Consider the following 22,432-nt stretch of genomic DNA (forward strand, 5'->3'; position numbering starts at 1 on the left):
TGGCTATTCGCATTTTTACGTTGAACATCAGGGAAGTGAAGGATGAGGCAGAGGGGACTAAAAGCTCAAAAAGCGGACAACACCAGTTTCAGTGCAGCTGTAACATGATTACCAACAATAACACTCGTGACTGTGTCGGTTATAAAAAGCCAAACTTGTCTATGAAGCCCAGCCGTGGCACGTTTAAATTTAGCTGCTCAGGTTTTCCCACGGAGAAACCACATGCTATGTGGCAACCTAGCCTATTTCAGAAGGTGGGGGCAATGAGAAGGAGGGAGAGAGAGAGTGGGGTGGGTGTGGACCTATACGAAGCTCCACTAAACACTTTTTTTTAACAGTGGGCTTAGTCGGTTGCGCTTCTTCCGTGCAGCCCCACCCAGAAAGCTTTACATCCCGTGCAGAGGATGCTCGTCCGCCTGGTTCCACCTCCGGCACCAAGGACAGCTCCTCCGCAGAGCGAGCAGCAACGCCCGCTGCCGTCAGGGGGAATTGCTGCTCTCAGATGTGCTTAGCGAGTCTAATTTAAGATGAAATGCCTTTATTATAGTGTGTTTTTTGTTTCGCGGGGGAGCCAGTGTGACCAGGCTGCTCACGGAGGCATTGGGCCAAATTAGGAGTGCGCTGCTGAGTCAGCCTCGACTGCTGCATTAATTTATCTGCACTGCAGTGCTCCAGCACCTCCCATCTCCCTTTTCTGGCTCCCTCCTCTTCCTCTCTCTCTCTCTTCCTCTCTCTCACAGTCTACCCTGGTGTATGTGGTAATGCAGCGTTTAGAAGAGAAAGAGCTGGAGGATTGTCAGCGATAACAAGATTTTGTAAAAATGCATATGCGCACGTAAAAGACCAAAAAACAGGTGGGAAAGGGAGGGTGAGTCCGAGGAAGTGCGGGGGAGAAAGAGAGAGCGCGAGGGAGGGGGATGCTTAAAGTGAAGAGTCCACGTGACTTGGAGGAGCTGGGAACCAGCAAGACGGAATTTTGTAACGTGACAAAAAAAGGGAAAAAAGAGCAGAGGGAGGTACTCCGCGGAGAACTGGCCATCTTTTCAGTGTGAGGACAACTCAAAGCATCATTTACATAGCCTCCACCTCCACCTGCTCCATACAGTGTTTTCTCTCGTCTGTCTAACTAATGGGAAACACAAACATGATCAATATCCCCCTGGCATGCCTTTCTCATGCGGTATACTGTGAGGTTGTGGGGTGGAGACTTTGATATCATACCTCTGGGCGATTTACTTTATAGTGGACCACAAATAAGAGCGTCACCGCACAAATGGACTACATAATGATGGGGCTATAGTCCATCTTCTGCCTGCAAGGGGGTGTTGACACGGGCTCTTAACAAACTCAATAAGTCCATTACGTTTGAAAGGCTGCCTTTCAAGAAGCCAGCTCCATTTCACAGGATGCTCTGCGATTCTCCTCCATCCATGCCCAGCACCACAAAAGTAAACTACACAAAATGGTGACCACATGAAGTGCACACAGTGAATGTGAAAGGAAGTCAGACATGGCACTCTAGTCAAAAAGAAATAAACGTCTCATTTAGAAACAACAACAGCACAGGAGGTGTAACTGGAAGGCTGCTTTATTGGTAATAAAAAGGTTCGTGCTCAAATGAAGACAATCTTTCATATATTCTTACCAAGAGTCCAAGTGGTTGTGCAACACACCATCATATTGTACTGTATAACCTCTTTTATCACGGTGTCAAATTATAACAACAGTTTGAAAAGCACTTTTTTTTTAATTTTTCAGCAAAAAAAGGAAGAAAAAAAACGCCCATAATAAACCATGCTTTAAAAAAAAAAGGATGAGTCCTATAATCAAATATTGATACAAAAATAAATTTCAGATGGAAACAGAAATATATAGAAGAAAGAAAACCAAAATATAGAAGGCAAGCTGCTTTTTCACAAGCCAAGTGGGTGACACACATAGCACTAAGAACAGGACTTTTTTTTTTGAGTTAGCTGTTTTTCTGTTAACATCACACACTGTTGAATATTAAGATGAAGTGGGGTGTCTGGATCATCCTCTGGCAGTATTTCTAAGCCGACATCCCTGATTAATGTTGTGCTCACCCCCAAAACCTCCTACCCTCCACAGTTTCGAAATACGTTTTGGTTTCTTTCTCTCTCTCTCTTTAACATTTTTTTTCAGTGTGGCATTGACATCCAAATTTGCAGAAAAAGCAGAAAAAAGGCACATGCCATAGAGTGGAACACTAGAAAGAAACCATTCAACGAAAATAACGTGAGAATGAGAAGCAAGTACGCGACTCTGTGTGTTGAGCTGCAATGGCACTGATGTGTGGGCATGTGAGGAAAACATTTTTTTAAAAAGTCCCCGTGGTAGGAATTGTCTCAGGGTGCATGAGGCAGTCAGTCACACCAGCTGACGTCCTTCTTGGAAGAGATCACCGGTGATGCTGGTGGGCAGTGAGGAAAAGTCACCTTCGTGTGTCTGTGACTGTGGGTGCGTCCTGTATACTCTGACCGTGAGAGATATGACAGTTAAGTGAGAAATGTGCTGGTAACATTATCCGTTTGTCATGTTTAGGCTACATCCAGTAACATCGCACATGAGATATTCCCCAACATAGAAGGGTGCTGGAAACAACCAGTTTTAGACATCCACTGAACGTGTTGCACATAAATTAAATGTGACAAACAGTGTTCTTCTGTTTTATGTATATACATATAGACATATATGTATACATGTATATATCTTTTGTATTATATAATATCTATATTTCATTCAATTTCCGTCAACAAAGTGAAAAGTGTCTCAAAAAATCCAAAAGGTAACAAATGTGACAAAGGGCATAGCTGGAAGCCATTCTATATTGTTGTTATTATTCTCTTTTTTTTTTTCGATTATTAGTAGTAACATTTTTAAAATTCCGTATTTACAAAAAAACACAACAAAGCATGCCGATAAAATAAAAGAATATAATACAATATTTATAGTTTCTCTCAAAAAGTTCATTCTTTTTCAGCGATTGTGCCATTTACATCAGAGCCTGCACTGTACATATATATGTTTTTGTGTTCTTTTTATTTTTTGTCTTTTTTCTTTTTGCTCGTTTTTGTTTGTTTTTCTTTTTTCTTTTTTCAAGTGTGAATGCATCATTCTAAAACATTACATCCAAGATGAGCATGGGTAAATCTGATGACGTTACCTACACCTCCTGTGGTTCTCGTTGGGAATGTATTTGGTTTCAGTGTGCAGCAGCCAAACTGATTCAGAGACCTCATATTGTAAACAGACCTCAGTCATTGTTGTACAGGGGATTCTGGTATAGGCAGTGTTAAACACACCAAATGGCATTAGTGGTGTGATGATGGATGCCGGATTTAAGTCCGGTCATCCACTTATAAATAGGACCATCACTCCTGTGTAGAAAACAAATGGCAGAACACCTATGGAGGCAGTTGCGTCTTGTCTAGAAACAGACAAAGCCTCAGTTTTTTTGTCTTTGTTTTTTTTTGTTTGTTTGTTTTTTAATATGAAAAACACCCACAAAGCTTATTATACAACATAACTGCGTCGATGAGAGGCCTGCTGATGTCTTTTTTCGGCGAGTGTTAGCCCTCCTAACTCCATTCCTGGCTAATTACTTCTGAAGCAGGTGACAGCGTTTTGAAAGGCTGCAAATATGTGAAAAGATGGTGCGAGTCTGGGTCCAACACCACACAGTGTTTTGAGAGGTCCCACAAAAGCACATTGATACACTGACAAACATGGGACTTTCAGCACTCCGACTCAGACCAAAGCACCACTCTGTTCATCTGCATTCATCTTCTCATGGCAGTCAGTCTTTAACTCTGAAGGGAAGATCTCGAACTATTTATTGGTCCACCGTTATCTGGTGACGCTTATCACACAGCAACCTCCCTGAAATACCAAACAGCATCCATTTAACACTACAGCTGAAAACCTTAAGCCTTATCGCTATCCACCTTACTTATACGCTGGGCGTGTCCTGGTAATAATTCACTGCTAACTCCGTGGTATCAGATGGCCAGTGTCATTCCCACTGATAAAAGCCATTAAAAGGACATCAGAGAAGGACTTCAAGGCTTTTTCCTGAAGCTGGCAACTCAACATGTTTGAAAAGCACTGCCTAAGAAATCATTCACTGGGAAATTCTGAATCAGTAAAAGTGTTCAATGTTTTTACCCAAACAATTTTAAGTTCTCCCACTAGCCCTATACACTCACACACACAAAATAAAAGAGCCAACAGGAAAGAAAAAACAAAAACCACAACCATATTTCTGTCCCCTCTGCAGGAACTACAGCAGTAAAGGGAACACCAACTGATGCACGAGCACTAGTGCCAGATATGGATTCCTTGGCGTGAAACATCACCTCCTCTCGCTGCCCTAATAAGGACCACAGGAAACAACAAAAGTGACTCCATGGTGAGTAAACAAAGAGATGTATGCCCCAGATTTGGCCCTCTAAATCTGTGCAGCCTCAACATGAGGATATTCTGCTTCATAATACTCTTTATCGTTGATAAACATCCAAAGCGGCAAAAAAACGCTTCGACTTCGTGTTGTTGGCTGATCCGACTGAGACTTTGCATCTGAGTACTTACATCTTTCATTCACATTAAAAACAAAAATAATTAGGAGCTGAATCAGAAGATCTGTCAGTTCAAAAAGGAAAACTAGTGAAGGGTGACAGGGATCATAGGAATATCATTCCCCCCAATACTCTTTGTTTTCCATCTAAAGTTCTTGTAATTTCCTGCGTGGACAGCCTCTAACTTGTAGTCAAGCCACTGCAGTGGTCTGAGAATTAGTGTCTTGTGGACTATGATTACTCATGCATGATTCCTGGTCAAAACATGCCTTCATGCAAGTCATTTCTATGCATTGAACGAGCACAATAATTATTATTTATCTGGAACTCGGTCTGAGCAAGTCTCCTTCAGCCCAAGTCAAAACGATGACTAATGACCCCTACCCAGTGAGTGTGAAAGCCCATGTAGAAAATGTCCTTTTCAATGTCAGTATAACAAAGAGAAGATGGAAAGACCAGTGACATGGGCTAAATGTTATCTTTTTTTTTCTTTCCTTTTTTTTTTTTTTGCTGCTCAAATAATGTAAAGATGCAAGTATACTCGGCACAAACAAACAAAAATCTTTGTCTACGGTTCTGGGTTTCCCCTCCCTCACTAGTGTTTCTTTCAAAGCTAAACTTGCTTGGTTGATCACTGTTTTCTCCTTGATAAAGATGGTAAACTTAGCATTTAAGACCCTCCTTTAGACTGCTAATACAGTTCTCTTGGGATCGGCATGATCCAGTCCCGCAGCAAAGCTCCGGGTTCCACACTCGGTGGTGGCAGGTATTTCGCAATTGTCCAATCATCTGGCAGAGATTTCTGTACCTTGGCAGTTGGTCCCCAAAGAAATAGTGTGCCAATGGCCAGCACACTGTGAGTTACTGTTTTTCAGCATTGTTTTTTTTCAATTCCTCATTTCTATGAGCTTGGTCTCAATGCAGAAAAAGTTCAGCAGTAAACTGATTGTGTTTGGTTCAGCTGTCTTTGACGACATAGGAAACCACATTGCCTCAGCAGTATTTGAATATGTAAACATTTTTTTTTTGTTGGGTTTTTTTTTTTTTTGTTATATTTCTCTTGCTTGCAAATGATCATCACTTTATTTGTTGGGTTCAGGCTCAGAGTCTCATCTGGCTGTGTTTATTGGGTTTTAAGAGTCACTGAATCCTAACACTTGGATTCCCACTCATCTTTTTGGTTTTTGTCCTTCTCTTTCCTGGCCCACTCCTCCTTGTTATCATCCTGTTTCTCCTTTTCGGGTTTGGTCACGCTGTCATAAGACGGCAGAGAGGCTGTGGATGGTGTGCTCTCCTTCTTCTCCTGATTGGTCCCACCGTTCTCCAGCTTATTGTTAGCAAAAACGCGCTTGAAGATGATCCCGCGCCTGATGAGGTGAGCGCGGTAGGCATTCTGGATAGTTCTGGCAGAGACATCCTCCTGTTTGCGGCGGAGGGTGGTGGTGATGGGTTCATACGACACTTTGGAGGGGTTGGCTGCCACGAAACGCTCCTCCATTTGCTGCCTCAGCATGTCCAACTCACCGCTGTCACCCAGCACACGCTTTGTGAAGGCAAACAAGATGTCCAGGCAGTGTATGCGATCGCCACTCACCATGGGCATGTCCATGGCAATTAGTTCTATAGTGTTGGGCTTTGGCACACGAAGTGGGTGCTCCAAAGCATCAGCAAAGTCAGGTAGCTTGGCAAAAGAAATGAACTGAGAGGCAGTGGGATCGAACTTCTCCCAGATCTCATAGAAGGTCTCAAAGTCGTCCTCGCTGAGGGGATCGGCACTTTCCTCTGTAGCCACGCTGAAGTTCTCCAGGATGATGGCGATGTACATGTTAACCACAATCAGGAAAGATATGATGATATACATGACAAAAAAGAAGATTCCCACTGACGGGTTACCACAGTCACCTTTCACTGAAGTCCCAGGGTTCTCCAAGTTGGGATCACAGTCTGGAGGGTAGTTGAGGATCGGCAGTAGCAAGCCATCCCAGCCAGCCGATGTGGTGATCATGAACAGGATGATCATGCTGTTGCCAAAGGTCTCAAAGTTGTACAAGTCATCAATCCCCGCTCCATGTTTTACGTAGCCAAAGTTAGACATGCCAAATATGGAGAAGATGAACATGACGAGGAAGAGCAGTAGGCCAATATTGAAAAGAGCTGGCAGTGACATCATCAAAGCAAAGAGTAAAGTCCGGATGCCCTTTGCTCCTTTGATCAGACGAAGAATACGGCCAATACGAGCCAACCTGATTACCCTAAACAAGGTCGGTGACACAAAGTATTTCTCAATAAGGTCGGCCAGGAACATACCTGAGAAAAAGGAAAAGGGGAAAAAAAGAAGAAAGGAAGAGAGTATAATCAGTATTTAGCTTCTTGAGGTGATATTTCTAAATCATGTGCTCCCTACTTCATCTTTCTAGTCTCTCACTCACCAACAATGGACAGGATGACCACCACAACGTCAAAGATATTCCAGCCGTTGGTGAAGTAATAGTGGCGGAGCGCAAAAAGCTTCAGCAAGAATTCCGTGGTAAAGATTACAATAAAGATGAAGTTGACCCAGTAGAGGACGATCTCGGTTTCATCTGACTGATCGTCCGTTTCCACCATCATGGTGACCATGTTGAGGCAGATTAGTATCATGATGGAGATGTCAAAGACTTGCTGCGTCACAAAGTCAAACACCATCCCCTGGATTTTATTCTAAATGGTCAGAGGACAAGGAGATAGACATATAATGAGGTTTTAGCCAAACACGTTATATGCTGAATAAGCTAACACATTTGTCTAATGAAAAAAATACTACCTGTGGTCGAGGAATAGGTTTCTGTGGCTTTTTGGATCCCAGTTTTTTCATGGCGTTGTAGTACTTCTTCTGTTCCTCTGTCATGAAGATGTCCTGACCTCCAAAGTAAAGGGACAAAGACAGATTTGGTTATAATCATATCCCAACAAAATGGAAACTCGCTGTACAAAACAGGAAATTAAAATTTTCTTATCTTTTTCTTTTGCTGGTTGAAGTTGTCAATGATCACACCAATGAAGAGGTTCAGGGTAAAGAAGGAGCCAAATATGATGAAGACAACAAAGTAGATGTACATGTAGATATTGACTTCATAGTCAGGCTGTTTCTCCACCTTGGAGAAAGGAAAACATGTGTGAAAGCAGTTTTGTATTTTATTAACACAACATGTAAAGGAACAGTTTAAGACCATCTTGCCAAGAGTTAAAGGAAGAGTTACAATTTAATTCTCCAAATTCACTATCAAGACTGGAAACAAGAAATAGATCGGGTGGCTCCGCCCAAAGGTAATGAAATCTGCCTCTCAGCACTTCTAAATACTAATAATAAACAGTAATTTATTTTATGTAAGAAACATAAAAACTGAAATCATCATTTCATGGAATTGTACGGAGCCCCGCAGGGGACATGGGAGAAAAAAAAAATTAAGACGGACTTTTGCGAGATCTCGCAAAACTAACTCGGGATCTCGCAAAACTTTTGCGAGCTCTCGCAAAACAAACTCGGGATCTCGCAAAACTTTTGCGAGATCTCGCAAAACAAACTCGGGATCTCGCATTCTTCGGACGCCGGCTCGAAGCCGACCGGGAGGTTGAGGCACGATGTGCCGGGAAAGCGGTGTTCATCCCGGCTGTAGTAGGTCTCGAGCTAATGGGAAGAATGCGGCTAAAACTTTTGCGAGATCTCGCAAAAGTTTTGCGAGATCCCGAGTTTGTTTTGCGAGAGCTCGCAAAAGTTTTGCGAGATCCCGAGTTTGTTTTGCGAGATCTCGCAAAACTTTTGCGAGATCCCGAGTTAGTTTTGCGAGATCTCGCAAAAGTCCGTCTTAATTTTTTTTTCTCCCATGTCCCCTCCGGGGCTCCGTAGAATTGGGCTATTTCCCCTAAAAAGTTATCAATTTTTTGCCACTTTATCACAATTCAGCAGAAGGTTTTTAGCCAAAATGTTTCTTGGTCATCACCAAAATTTACCCTGGCTGTCTAAAGCCAGATCTAACCAAGAATTAATCAGGTCTTCATGCTAATCTACGTGTTACCATTTCTAACTCTTAGTAACAAATTAAATAAACAAAATGTTGAACTACTTTTTTAAGAGCAATTTGCACACTTGCACAAAGTTATGTATCCCAAATTAGAGTCATACAGATATATATAGATATACCTCTCTTGAATCCACAGCTGCATACATAATGTCCATCCACCCTTTGAATGTGGCCTTTTAAAAAGAGAGACATGGTTAAATATTTTTGTATAAACTAAGAAAATAATAAAAAGAAAATTATAAATTGCAATCATGGCAAACCGAAACTGAAGTACATCCTGTGGTACAGCTTGTGCACAGAAAGAAGCGAGTGAACAAAGAAAAAAGGTATATGAAGAGACGAGCCAATATACACCATGAATATGAACAATAGGCATCATAGTACTGTGAAAAGCAAAAAACAAATGGATTGTGAAGTAACAACAGATCTTTAAGTGTAGAACACGAAGAAACACAAAAAATGAAAGTAAATGAGAAAGGGGAAAAAAGGCGGAAGAAAAAAGAAATGGATTCTGTGAGCGACTAGGTGTGATGCTCTCACCACTTGCAGCAGTGCAAGATAGCCGGCGCCCACATTGTCAAAGTTGATTTTGACATTCTTCCACCTGACCTCAGAATAGTTTTGGTTAATGAGTTCGAAGCACTGGGTCTTGTTGTCGACCACGCTGGTGGGAAAATATTCCTCGGATGTCTCATTGAAACAGTAGTAGTACTTGCCCGCAAAGAGATTGACCCCCATGATACTGAAAATCAGCCAAAAGATGAGGCAAACCAGCAACACATTCATAATGGAAGGGATGGCACCCACCAAGGCGTTGACTACCACCTAGACCAGACCAGGGGAGACAGGACATGACAATGTCAGAACCGTAATAACAAACACACATCACTCCACCCCTGTGACACTACATATTGTTATGGCATTACAGGTAAAATTCAACCATTTGATACAGGTGTGTTAAGAGGAGCTGTGAAATTCCACTATGGCTTCATGTAGATGAAAACACAGCACTGTGTGGTGCATACTGAAGTGTGGGCAATTACTAAGAAGGAGAGTTGTATCAGTCCCAGCCTAATTAGAGCAGCACTGATGCGACTCTGATATGCTCTTTGATCTGCTGAAGCATGCAGCTAGAGCTGCTTAAGGGACACTCAAGCACACACACACACACACACACACACACGTTCTATAGTGCCACCCATATAAATACCTTTAAGAGTCGTATGTTTATGATAAAAATGGTACATTTTTAAAAATAAAAGTCATTTTTATTTTTGATGTTATCATTTTTACTATTTTGCACATGGCTTTCACATGTGATGTGGATGCATTTATTAAAACAAAACCAGATTGTAAGTTAATATCTGTAAGTAATGGTAGCATGTTAATTTGGCTTGACTATTTATACACTACAGTACATTTGGTTCTATTAGGTTGTAAATAGGTAATAGGCATCCGCACACAAACACATGTTCCAAGGCACCAATCTTACAAATATATTTTAGAATTGCATATTTACAGTATAAATGGTACTTAAAAAATAAAAACCTATTTTATTTTTATAATGATCTTTTCTAATATTTAGTACGTGACATGTACATGGCTTTCACATGTGATGTCTAGTATTAAACTACCACAGTATGGCAGAAAATGTTATAACAGTTACTATAAATAAAAGTGATTTAATGTCTGTAAGTGACTGTAACATGTTGATCTGGCTTGACTATTTATACACTACAATATATTTGGTTCTGTTAGGTTGTAGATAGGTAATAGGCATCCACACACAAACACATGTTCTAAGGCACCAACCTTACAAATATATTTAAGAATCGCATATTTACGATATACATGGTACTTAAAATTTTTTTTTAAAAAATCACTATAAAAAGCCACTTTTTTAATATGATAGTTTCTATTATTTGGTGCATGGCATGACTTTTACACATGGAGTATTAAACAACCACAGTATGGCAGAATTTTCAATGACAGTCTCTATATTAAAAAAACACAAGTTAAGCAAGTTAATTTCTTAAAGTGACTGTTACATTTTAATTAGACTATTTATACACTGCAATATATTTGGTCCTATTAGGTTGTAGGTAGGTAGCACTCACAAGCACCCACACATACACATAAACACACTTCCCAAGGTTTATCTCTGTTAAGACTCACAAAATTGCCAAGTGTTCCTGTTATTATTTTACATGTACGTAAATTTATTTTTTATATAAATTTACAAAAAACTAATAACGATCAAATAATAAAAGAAAAATTTGACAGTTATGCAAGTGAGAAATACAATTTCCCGAAAAGTTGATTCTGTTCATCTGGATGTAGCGTTTTCAGTTGGAGAAATCTTTTGTCACTCATCCAAATGACCTATACAGGTCAAACTTATAAAGAGTACACTTGCATAATGACTGAAACTAGCACCACTGACAAACAATGGGCTGTGAGGTCAATGATTGTTGTTGATCGATGGTCATGACAATATGCATTGATCAAGAAACTGACCTCACAGGCCATTGTTCGCCAGTGGTTCTAGTTTCAGTCGTTGTGCAAATGTACTCTTTATAAGGTTGGGGAAACCTGCAGTTAGCTAAGGCTGAAGAAGTCACTTGGATGAGTGACAAAACATTTCTCCAACTTAAAACGTTACGTCCAGATTAACAGAATCAACTTTTTGGGATTTGCTTACCTGGATGAGCATGCATCAGTACAATTTGCAATATTTTGACTACTTGATGTGTGTAAGTTTACATCTAAGAGCTTTGGTTGTCAGTAAAAAAATTTAAAGTGTTTTAATGCCATAGCATTATGAAGTGTCCCCTATTACCACCCCAACCGTAGACAGTCAATATTTCTAATACAGCTTACTTTTGTTCCCACAACTAGCCCATTAAATAATATAACATAGCAGTAATACATTTTTCCCACCACCACCCCAAAATCTAGCAATCAAATCCAATATCCAATGTATTTGTCATTGCCAGTACTAAGCTCAGCACATAGTGAACCGCTCACTACCAGTGTTAGGCAGGCCGACCAGCAGCTCTCAGGCAGACAGCTGAGCATGCATGTCTTTGGCAGACTCGTTTTGTGGAGCCATATTCCCTCCTCATTACAAACAGATAGGGAGGAGCTCTAGAGCAGGATTCTCTCAGCGTGTGCACCACCTTCACCCGCTGACTTGAGCTGAATCAGCGGGGATGCAAAGGGTACACTATTCAAATATTGTTTTTTATTGTTAAATGCAAACTGATAAAAAACAACAACAGTTTTTCAAGTAGCATTAAAGGACTAAAAGGCATGCGATTCACAAAATACCATATTTCCCTTCACAGTGGCGCCAATGCACGTGCTGAGAGAATGACTCTTTTTGATTGAGCTAAGAAACAATTTAACCGCTCCCAAAAATTCAATGTTTTGAAAAAAAAAAAAGAATTAGGCCATGCTGTGTGGAAAGCATTCTCAAAAGAGGGAAAATGGCTTTCAAAAATGCAAAATACATGCGTGTTACATGGCATTGTGCAATCTCAAGAACTGCTCAAATCAATACATAAATAAACAGAGAAGTGTGTGGATAGAGAGATAGCAGCTAAAGAGATCAAGGCTGAAACCATTATGATATGTGGAAAACATCTACAGCCTAATGTAGCAGAGGTGAACAACCATAGCTTGACCATAGTGTAAGCAGGAAATTAATGTCAATGGGGTTCAGAGGTTACATACAAAGACCCCATAACATTTAAGTCAAAAGCTAGAGAAGCTAAATCTGCCAGGTTACTACAACTTCAACTTTAGTGGATTTGTAAAGAAAAAAAGGGCATGTACTGAAGCTGTAAAGCGCCCATTCCTGTGAAATGCATTTGTCAAAAAGCTAGAACTGAAATTGCAGGGCAGAATTACGAAAAAAAAGAGAGCCAAGTACAAGGTCAGAGCCATTGCGTGTTAGGTAGTGCAATGCATTTCACTGTAGCTTCACTGCTCACTCGGATCGGCTCAGTTGCATCAGGACTCAGCCAGTGAATGTTTTTTTAAAAGATGTAATTGTTATAACTCTCCATAATCTCTTGTATTTGGTGTCATCTCTCTATTCATTTGATTCTCTATTCATTTATTTATTGTTTTGACCTCAATTTTTTTTCATTTCCAGTTCAAACAAAATGGTAACTCAATTGATGAACATAGACATTATCGTAAAAAAACTGATACAGCAGGATTAAATTCCTCAAGTTTGTTTCCCTTCGCATTACTGGGCCACCCTCACCTCTCTTACCACATACTCCCAGTGAATGAGTTAATTCATAGGGGCATTGGTTTTGGCAGCAGTTCACTATATTTAGGCAAATGTGCCAAACCCAAAAATGACAACTTATCTTTGTGCAGCTCAAACTCAAACTGCACAATTAAACCAAAGAAATTTCAGTGAAACGTTTATGACAACATCCATAAAGCCTATCCAGGGCCTAAAAGCGCTGATGTCTGCTCTTATGCAACAGCATCATATTTTAGTCGCTGGATATGTAGTATGAATGAAATTTCACCACGAGTCAAATTTGAAGATTGAATCCACTTATGGTCAATCTGCCCTTAAAATAACCACCTAGGCCTTTTGTCTTTTATCTGCTGGTCTGTCATTTTTGGGACATGCTTAAGAAGGACGACACATTGTCTGTCTAGGGTTGAGAGTGTTGCTCGAACGCTGTAGTGCTAGCGAACCAACGGGGTACCGTCCACCCAGAACTCAAAGTCAGAGTTTAACTGGGCCTGTTGTTGCCTCCCAGTTTCACTTCTTGTGGGAGTGGAAGGCAACAGAAAGCTAGGGCCTGCTGTATGCGCTACAGAATGTGGTGCCATGACATGACAGCAGTAATGCCTTGTGTGAAATGGCAGCCTAACATATTTGCAAAGCTTCTGCCTGCATTCCCAAAGGAAGGCATTAAGACTCGTTATACATACATTAATATGCACAGTTTTGAGAAGCATTTGCATTAAGAAGCTGCCACCAGAATGAACTGTTAGCAGATCATTTACTTTAATAGTAGAACTCAAAGTGCTGACACTGGCAGAAGCTTAACAAATACTTTCCTCCCAAAGCCACAGCACTGTGAGTGTGTGGTTTCTGTCTCAGTCCCTGATGCAGAAAGATCCTGGACAAGCAAGAGAGAGTGTGGTGACCCTCCAGCAGTCTGGCCCAGCTGAACCGGGTCGAGGTGGAGTGAGTAGTGAAGGGGTAAGGGTGCGAAGGAAGGGGAGAAGGGGGGAGGAAAGGTGGGTGCTGCACAGTGCCGCATATGTGGGGCTGAGGAAAAGGTGGGGAGAGTCTGAGGTGAAGAGGAGAAGCTCAAACTAGAAGACAAGGCAACCAGTCCCAGTATAAAGAGAGGTAAAGACGAATGAGATCAGGAGACAGAGAGAGTAAGAAAGAGAAAGCGACAGAAGGGACTACGGGTGACAACAACCAGGTGCAACCTACTACTACCGCCAGTCACAAAGATGACCAATCAGATCTTTGTATCATAGGAAGAGACAGCCCAAGCAACCAGAGGTACTGTAGCAGCAAATAATTTCTGCTCTGCAAACCGACTCAGTTTGTTCTTACAAATAAGACACACTCCTCTGAGCGGTTGTTTGGCAGTCGTCCTGCACACTGAGTTTTTGGTGTGACTGGTTAGGCAGAGATTTTGGTGTCCCGCAGCTCCTCGGTTCCTGCTGGTTGTTCTCGATGCCAGATGCATTGAGGGATGGTGTGAGCTGAGGAAGAGGGGAGGTTATGGGAGCAAGAGGGAGGGGGGCATGTGGAGGGGAGAGGGGTTCTCAATTGAAAGCAGTGGTTGAGAATCAGGACAAATGAACAGCTAATTGTTGATTTGAATGCTCTATGAGATGGCATGTAAGTCTGGTTAGCTTTGACCAATTTGGCATTCACTTTGGCCAATCAAGAAGAAACAAAGTAAAATGAAGTCATCGGAAATTGCAATTTGTCACTCGTGTGATGAGGCAGCTTTGTGAATAAGATTTCTGTTGCTCTTTGGGCAATTTTAATGATGAAACAAATCAATTTATGCTTTTTTCTTTTTTCTTTTTTGGTTGCTGTTGTTAAAGAAATTCAATTGAAATACACGTTATTCTACTAGTAATACAACTTTAGTGTTACTTTACTCAATCTCCCAGCTGCATCATGACTTCTTATTTTGCTCTAACAAAGGCATGGTACAGGATTGCGCATGGAAGGGTGACTTTTTGGATTTCATTTCCTGTTCTTTTAAAAAAAACAATCTCCCAATATTTTGGAGGTTTTTTTTAATTTGTTTTGTTTTTTGTTTTGTTTTTGTTTTTTTTGTCTTCTTAGTTTGCTTTTAGATCAGTTCTAGCATGCTTTAAACTGTTGAATGGGCATGCGGAAGGATCAGCTGCTTAGCTTTGGATCTTACCCTCATCCCTTCAAAACGTGACAAGGCTCTGAGGGGTCTCAAGGCCCTTAGTGTCCTGAGTGATTTAATGGGCCCTAGATCGGAGTAGCCCAGCGCATTAGCTACAAGGCTGACTATAGACACCTACACAAAAACAGAGAAGCAAAAGAGGTTCCAAACTGTTAGAAGTGAGAATATTCACTAGGGAAGAGAGACGGCCCTGGTATAGGCGGAGAGTTGCTTGACATACACACATAAATCTATGCATGTATATGCATGTATAATATTGCATTTATACATGTATATACACTGAGAGAGAAGATCAGTGTTTAGTATAGGTTTTATGTGCGTAGTATTTTTAGAAGCAGTAGGCCAGAGGGATTGTTTGTTATTTTGGGGCAGTTGACGAGATGTGAAAAGTCCTTTGTACCTGCAAAGAAATTTGTGGTTGAGAGAGAGAGAGAGGAGGTAGAGACATAAGACTCAAATAGAGGGTAAATTAGACAGAAAAGAGTGCTACATGATCTAGTAAAGATACAAGCGAAGGGACTGGAAGAGCAGAGGAAGAGGATTTGGGGAGGGAGGGAAGGAGAGAGGTTATCCTGTAGAAGCTGATAAAAACCCAACAGACTTGAGAGCCTTACCCTTGCCCCTCTAACACTGTCTCTCCATGTCGCTCTTGGGCTGAGGCATAAAATCCCATATAATTTAAGACAGACAAACTAACGGAACCTAAGAGAAAGAATACAAGTGAACATGTACAAGTGTGTCATTTTACCATTTTCTTTCTCAGACATCAAATCATATTTGCTACACAGCATTTAGAGTCATAAAGGAGAGCCACAGTCACACGAAACACACACAAGAAACAGGGATGGAGGTTAAGGGCACATCAGATATAGTTATTAGCACTGGATGGCACTGAAAGGACAAAAATACACAGAGTACAGTCGAGTTACACACAGTTAACAATGGTTAACAATAACGGCACACAACCTCAAAGGAACTGGTGAGGGCCCTTATTGTGCCCAGCAGCAGTCAGGAAGAGATTGCCACAGCTGAAGAGCAATTAATCCTCAAGTTAACTAACTACTTCACAAAACTGTGCGCACATGCTCAGCAGTGGTAAATGTACAGAACTCTTATCGTGGCAATAAATCACTGTGAAATTTAGATCATGTCTATACAATTTTGCTCTGGTAACAGAATCATTTAAAGCACTGAGTGGTATAGCCATTCTAAGCTAAGCACATAAACAGTATTGTTTTGCTAAGCAAGGAGGAAATGGACTATGGAAAGTGTGGTCAATAAGCTGCACTCACGTTCTTTGAGTGCTCAGAAGTGCAGTATTGACAGCGCCTTGATGAAGTCGCCTTAAAGGTCCTAGCCGCCATTATAGCCTGTCTTCAGCACAGGAAAGCATCGCAAAGATAAAGGGATCGCTTGGATGGATGCACATTTTTCAAGATGGAACCAATGTATCCAGCTGTATAAGAATCTGGCTTTTTTTTGCAGGAATTGTACCCTCAGGAAGTCTTTTCTTTCCATAAATGCAATTTTCGTGATGCTGAAGGGTCTAAAACAGGGGGAGCACCAGTTCCTTACAAATAAGGAAAAATATCAACAGTAAACACATGTGAAAGCACCTCCAACCAGCCACCGACACCAACCGGTCAAACTCACCGCAAGAAGTACACAACATCCAAAGCTTACCAAAATCACGGAGGGAGGTTTATAACAGGCAAAATCTTCATTTTGACTGATGCCATCATCAACACAGACGACATGAGACTTAAAAGTCTATAAAAGCTACCAAAAAAAAAACAGCAGGAAAAGTATCGGCTTGTATTCAGATTTTCTTCTTACTATAAATAAAATGAATAAACCAAAATAAATAGACAGAGAAATTGACATTTCTCCAAGCGCTTGCTTTGTGGTACTTACTTTTTTAAAAATCGTTAACCTTGCCTCTTGAATGAATTAGCATCTATACTCAGGGGGAGACAGTAAAATAAAGATTTTGCCTTAGTCTGCACTACAGTGTTTGGGGTAATTGTCACCTTCAGCCTGACCCCTTGGAGAGCCCCCATTTGGGGTGCCTGGCCTCTGGCCCACCTGCTGGGCCAGCTGTGTGGTAGCGGCCTCAGTGTCTCAACGTCCTTCTCAGAGAGCTCTGCAAGGCAAGGCCAATGACATCTGGGGCTGTGATCCCATGATGACGACAGCACAAACCAAACAGAAATAAAACCAACTGAAAACAAAGGGAAAAACACAACAAAACAATGATAATAATCTGAGTGAAAAAGAAAGATGAATGAAGTATGACCCTGTCACCCTGATGCTCACACACCCCAGTGTCAGTTACCTAGCCTAATTTTACTGTCGTAAGATAAACAGATTATTTAAGACAAAAAGGTATATTAATGTGTATTCAAATATTAAACATCTGCTTCTGTACTTTCTGAAAAACGAGTTGAGTAAATGAATGATGACGATGCTGCAAACTGACTTAATGTGGCCGTAATATAATAATAAACACATAATAAAAATACAAAACACATTTTGAATGAAAATCAGTAAAACACAAATCAAATGAAAAACAGAAAGATACATAAGAGGGAAATGAAGAGGAACACACTCATAGAAAGAGCCAAGCACATCCACACTCTTAAAAATCACAGGCTGGTCTAATGATGGTGCCCTCCCCACCACCACCCCTGCTTTCTGAGTCCATGGCGATGGTTTCACCCAACAACACAGGACGGCAGAGGCACATGGAGGCCATGACACAGCCCAGACTCATCAAGCACAAGTTCTTTGGGTATTTTTTCTTTTTTCTTTTGTTTATTTCTTTGGAGGGGGAGCGCTAGTGAAGACCAAACTTACCAACGGCCGCCTGTCACCCACCATCATTACATCTCAGCACAATATCACCACATTCCTGAGGTTACACTTTCAAGAGGGAATAAAAGGAGGATGGGGGGAAAGAAGGGAGGAGGGACATCACTTCTCTGAAACATGTTCACAACTTGGGAAACATAGCACCTCACATTGCCCAGTGTGTGATGAGACAACACACTTACAGGTAGGGAGTCTAAAGTGGCGAGACCACAATCAGTACAGCGTGGTATGATTATAATCAATACTATCAATACAAGATCTATGTGAGCTTTATGTGTCAACATTAAACATATCAATAATAAATAGCTTCTGTTGTTTTTCTGAACGCTGTCTTAAACTGTACAAACATGAAATGCTTTGTTTAGGCTTAATGTGGATTTCCTAGAGGATGTGATACATATAATATGCGTGTATTTGCTGTAGGGGGTCTGAATAACACAAGCTTATAATGGCAACCTCTGATACGAGTCCATTCACGGGGGCTGAGGTGTTGGACACTGTGGAGAGGTGGTTAGTTCAAGCAGAAAGTCAGAAGTCAGGAAATTCTTTTTCTATCCCGCTCTGCTACCTGGTGCTGACTAATTCCTGAATCAACATGTAAAATTCAAATCATTCAGGCATCTTACATCCAGATGTTTACCCTTATTTATCCCCCATTAGACTGAATTTGGAAATCTCAGAAGCATCTAATATTATCTTATATAAAATTTAAAGCATTGAAATTAGAGCAGACCTGTTATGTTTTCCCTATTTCATAATGATGAAAGCTCATATTGAACATGGCCAAAGTTTCAGAAAATGAGATTATGTGGAAGTAATCCCTGTGACTGCTCTAAACACTCATTTTCAGACCTTTTCTAGTCTTGGCCCAATGTGACTGTAAGCATAGGCACACAGCTCTGGCTGTGAGTACAGCAGCCCCCGCACGCCTACTGTTTATACCTTCTGTTTGTGAGGGGCAGCCAATCGAGAGGAAAATGGCTTTAAGAGGAAAGCAGCACCAAACTGCTAGTTTCAGATGGAAAATAAACTGAAGGGCTGCGTTAGGCCATGTATAAATAGAAATAAAGATTATTCGGTGACTCATGCACAGCTGCTCCGTAAGAGTCTAATATTAATAACGAATGAGTAGGACATTAGGATAAATAGGTCCCCTTTAAATCTTATTTACATGTGTAGCTTCCACAGAATAGACCTGAGAATCATTCCTGTTCTGGACTTTCAGTCTTGAGTGACACGAGGAGCACAGCAGTACACAGAGAGAGAGGATAAAGGTCAGAAACACAGGCAGAGACAGCTTAACAAAAACACATCTTTGACACTTCCCATTGCTCTGAGCATGACTTGAATATGATTGTAATCATTACAATAGGTGATTACACACCTATTGTAGTCGTTAGGTGTGCTCTGATTTGATTCTAATTTGAATTGTCATCAATACACCCAAATATCTGGGTGTGACTTCACTTTATTGCATGTGAAAAAAAACATGCGGGCAGGTTTGCGGCGCTAAGCATGAGCAGTTTTTTGTATGAGAAGCAGAAAATTATTCCACATATTCAAGCATTTCAGTGATAAACCAAGTAAAATATGTGAATAGCTGCTTGATGGAGTGGTAAAAGGTGGCTCGGGCATGTGTGCCTTCAATATGGACAGACTCCAGTGCAGCCTTGTAAAACACTGTCCTTGTATAATGGAATTACTGTTAAAAGAGATGCCCTCTCACCTACTGCAATCCATGAAGCAGATATTCAGTTAATACCCTGACCCTACAAACCTAACCACACCCGGTCAACAACAAAAGGGTACAAGCCATACGCTGACCAGCCCGGACATTAAAAGCAAGCTAGGTGAGGTGAGTAACACTGATCATTCAGGGGGACGGCACTTTGACATATTCCCCTCACCTAAACAGCGTTGCAGATCACATGGTTGTTGCAGCCTGTCGGTTTTAATGTTTTGGCTGGTTGGTGTATATATTATCTGATACTGATACTGCTGATCAAGAGCCTGCATGAGTTTCTGTTGCACCCTATCGCTGTTGAACCAGGGTGTGGCTGCCGAGCAAGTGAGTACTCTAGTCTGCAGCTCACACTGGAGGGAACAAGAGCCAGACTTACATCCACAATGAAGAAGTCCAGCCAGCACCAGGCATTGGTGAAATACTTGACAAAACCATAGGCAACCCACTTCAGCAACATCTCCAGGATAAAAATGTAGGTGAACACCCGGTCAGCATACTCCAAAATGATCCGAATGGTCTTCCTCTGCTCAATGTACACATCCTCGAAGGCCTACGGAGAAACAGGAAACACATTAGCTACAGAGAGAAGACGGTGACAGAAATATTGCACGAGATGATTAACGATGCTTCTAATGAAACTGTATACGGCACCACAGCCCAGCCGACGGCTGAATCCTAACTGTGATTTACAGGAAGAAAGAAAATTGTAAATAAGTCCACAAGAATTATATGTCTGCATCCGACCCGTGCTTTGTATTTGGCACATTTAACAAACTCACCAAATCCCCTGTGTCCTCTCCCATCCCATTTAACCGCACCACTGATAGGCTTGTGTTACCTCCTTAATGTCACAAACACTCTGGTTTTGATTTCTATTCATTTTTTATTTTTGCTCCAATTTCCCCCAGTCGCTAAAATATATACTTCACTCATCGGTTCAAGTATGTGGAATTCTTGAATTTAACATTTTCTCTTTTTATTCAACTGTACAGTTAGCTTAAGTGTGAGCAAATGCTAACATAGGCCTCCTTACCAGAGCGCCACTGCTGAGGAGAATCATGAAGATGATGAGCGTCTCAAACCAGTTGTGTTCCACAATCAGGTAGCAGGTTTTTCTCAGGAACCACCAGCTCTTCCCCCATCCCATGGTGATGTCAACATCACAGCATTTATACTTGGCCACGCACGCTGAGGACGCACAGGAGAAGAAACAACATCAGATGTATTGAGCCAAAACAAGATGGAATGAACCAGCCGTGAGATTCGAGTCTGAGGTTTCAACATGTTTTCCTGGTAAAATCGTAAAAGAGCTTTTACATTTTCAAACTGCAATTCCCACAATGCACGTCTTTGTTTTCATTTTGCCCACCCAAGGAACTTTGCCCAAGTTGAGCCTTCACATGCGGATTTAGATTTATCTAACATAGGGTGCAAACACGTTATATTTGTGTTTTTCATTTTTTTAATACATTTGCAAAGAATTTTGAGGTAAAAATGAATTTAATTCACCTCGATGAAGCACAGTGATTACTTTCTGGATGAACTGTAAATAACAAAAATAACCAGCATTTTGTTTTCTTGTTCAATATAAAATGTATCTATAAATGCACTTTAGTTTATTAAAACCTTAAATTTATAGACAGATGGTTAAATAATATTTAATAATAAAGCTCCCCTTCAACCCTGGTGCCCTACAGTTTCCACCCAGCCCCTGGGGAGTCGAGGTAATGGGTGGTGTGGAAGCAGTGGTCTCACCATCTGTCCAACATGGCTCTGGTTCCATGTATTCCTCAACCGTCTCCACCACAACCACCTCCTCCACGTCTGGTTTGATGTCGATGGTGCTGCCCTCCGAAGAACTGGTGTCATCCAGCTAAAGAAAAGCAGATGCATAAACACATTTTGTTAATGTGGTGGTGTCTTGTTTTTTTTACATTTATGTTTTTAATCATATTTTATTCTATTTGTTTTGGGGGGTTTAAAATATTTTCTTTTGTTTTATTTACTTTATTGATCTATTGATTTGATCTCGTTTGCTTTACAAAGAAGTTTGATCAACCTCGTTGCTTTTAAATGTGCTACAGAAATAAAATTCACACTGACATTAAGAAACAGACACACGTGGAAAAACAATCTCACAAGCATAGAAACAAACATACAAAAATGCAAAATACAGAAACTTTTTACGTTTTATTTCAGTACCAAGAAGCGATGGACTCATAATGCCTCTTAGAGCCTGAGGAAATGTTATTTCTAAATTACATCAGCTCTATCTTTAAATGGAAAATCTTTGATCTTTGTTTCTTTTTTTTTCTGTGTTTTTTTTTCATATTGTAATGGACTTCATAACAACCTTGAACATCACCTATCAGCCGTTTGAACACTGAAATGGAATATCAAATGTCAGATAATTTGCTCTGAAAGTCTTCTAAATGCATTTCATCAAAACACATAAGTCAGAGAGCGTCCATTCATCCGCAGTGCCTGCCTGCTCAAGCCAGTCTAGATGGCTCTATTGAGTAATGGGGTTATATTAGTGTCTGAGCAACATAGAGTGGCCAGCCACACCCAGTTTCACTGGCATGAGAGAGAAAATGGCACAGTGTTGGATAGCTGAGGATTATACACAACAAAAACAACACGTGGAGCATCAGTTTTTACAAATTGACAATGTAATTAGGAACCAGTGAAAGGGCCTGAATATCCTGGACA

General features: G+C 40.9%; 1 protein-coding gene across 5 annotated transcripts in view; it reads right to left on the reverse strand.

Moving 5' to 3' along the window:
• Positions 1-1,572: 1,572 nt before the first annotated feature.
• Positions 1,573-22,432, reverse strand: part of scn8aa (sodium channel, voltage gated, type VIII, alpha subunit a) — a 51,136-nt gene continuing 30,276 nt past the window's right edge. For 4 of the 5 annotated variants that reach the window (XM_084917301.1, XM_084917302.1, XM_084917304.1 and 1 more), the window contains exons 18-27: positions 21,476-21,593; positions 20,754-20,908; positions 20,097-20,270; positions 15,097-15,219; positions 9,197-9,481; positions 8,776-8,829; positions 7,592-7,729; positions 7,399-7,503; positions 7,025-7,295; positions 1,573-6,902 (exon numbers count right to left, since the gene is read on the reverse strand). In XM_084917301.1, the coding sequence (XP_084773427.1) occupies positions 5,746-6,902; positions 7,025-7,295; positions 7,399-7,503; positions 7,592-7,729; positions 8,776-8,829; positions 9,197-9,481; positions 15,097-15,219; positions 20,097-20,270; positions 20,754-20,908; positions 21,476-21,593 (2,580 nt within the window). In that variant the 3' untranslated portion in view covers positions 1,573-5,745. The remainder of the gene's footprint in view (positions 6,903-7,024; positions 7,296-7,398; positions 7,504-7,591; positions 7,730-8,775; positions 8,830-9,196; positions 9,482-15,096; positions 15,220-20,096; positions 20,271-20,753; positions 20,909-21,475; positions 21,594-22,432) is intronic. The other variant, XM_084917305.1, reaches the window with a different exon arrangement.

Source organism: Perissodus microlepis, chromosome 20 (assembly GCF_051167445.1).
Source record: "Perissodus microlepis isolate ML-2025 ecotype Zambia chromosome 20, ASM5116744v1, whole genome shotgun sequence".
Classification (NCBI taxonomy): domain Eukaryota; kingdom Metazoa; phylum Chordata; class Actinopteri; order Cichliformes; family Cichlidae; genus Perissodus; species Perissodus microlepis.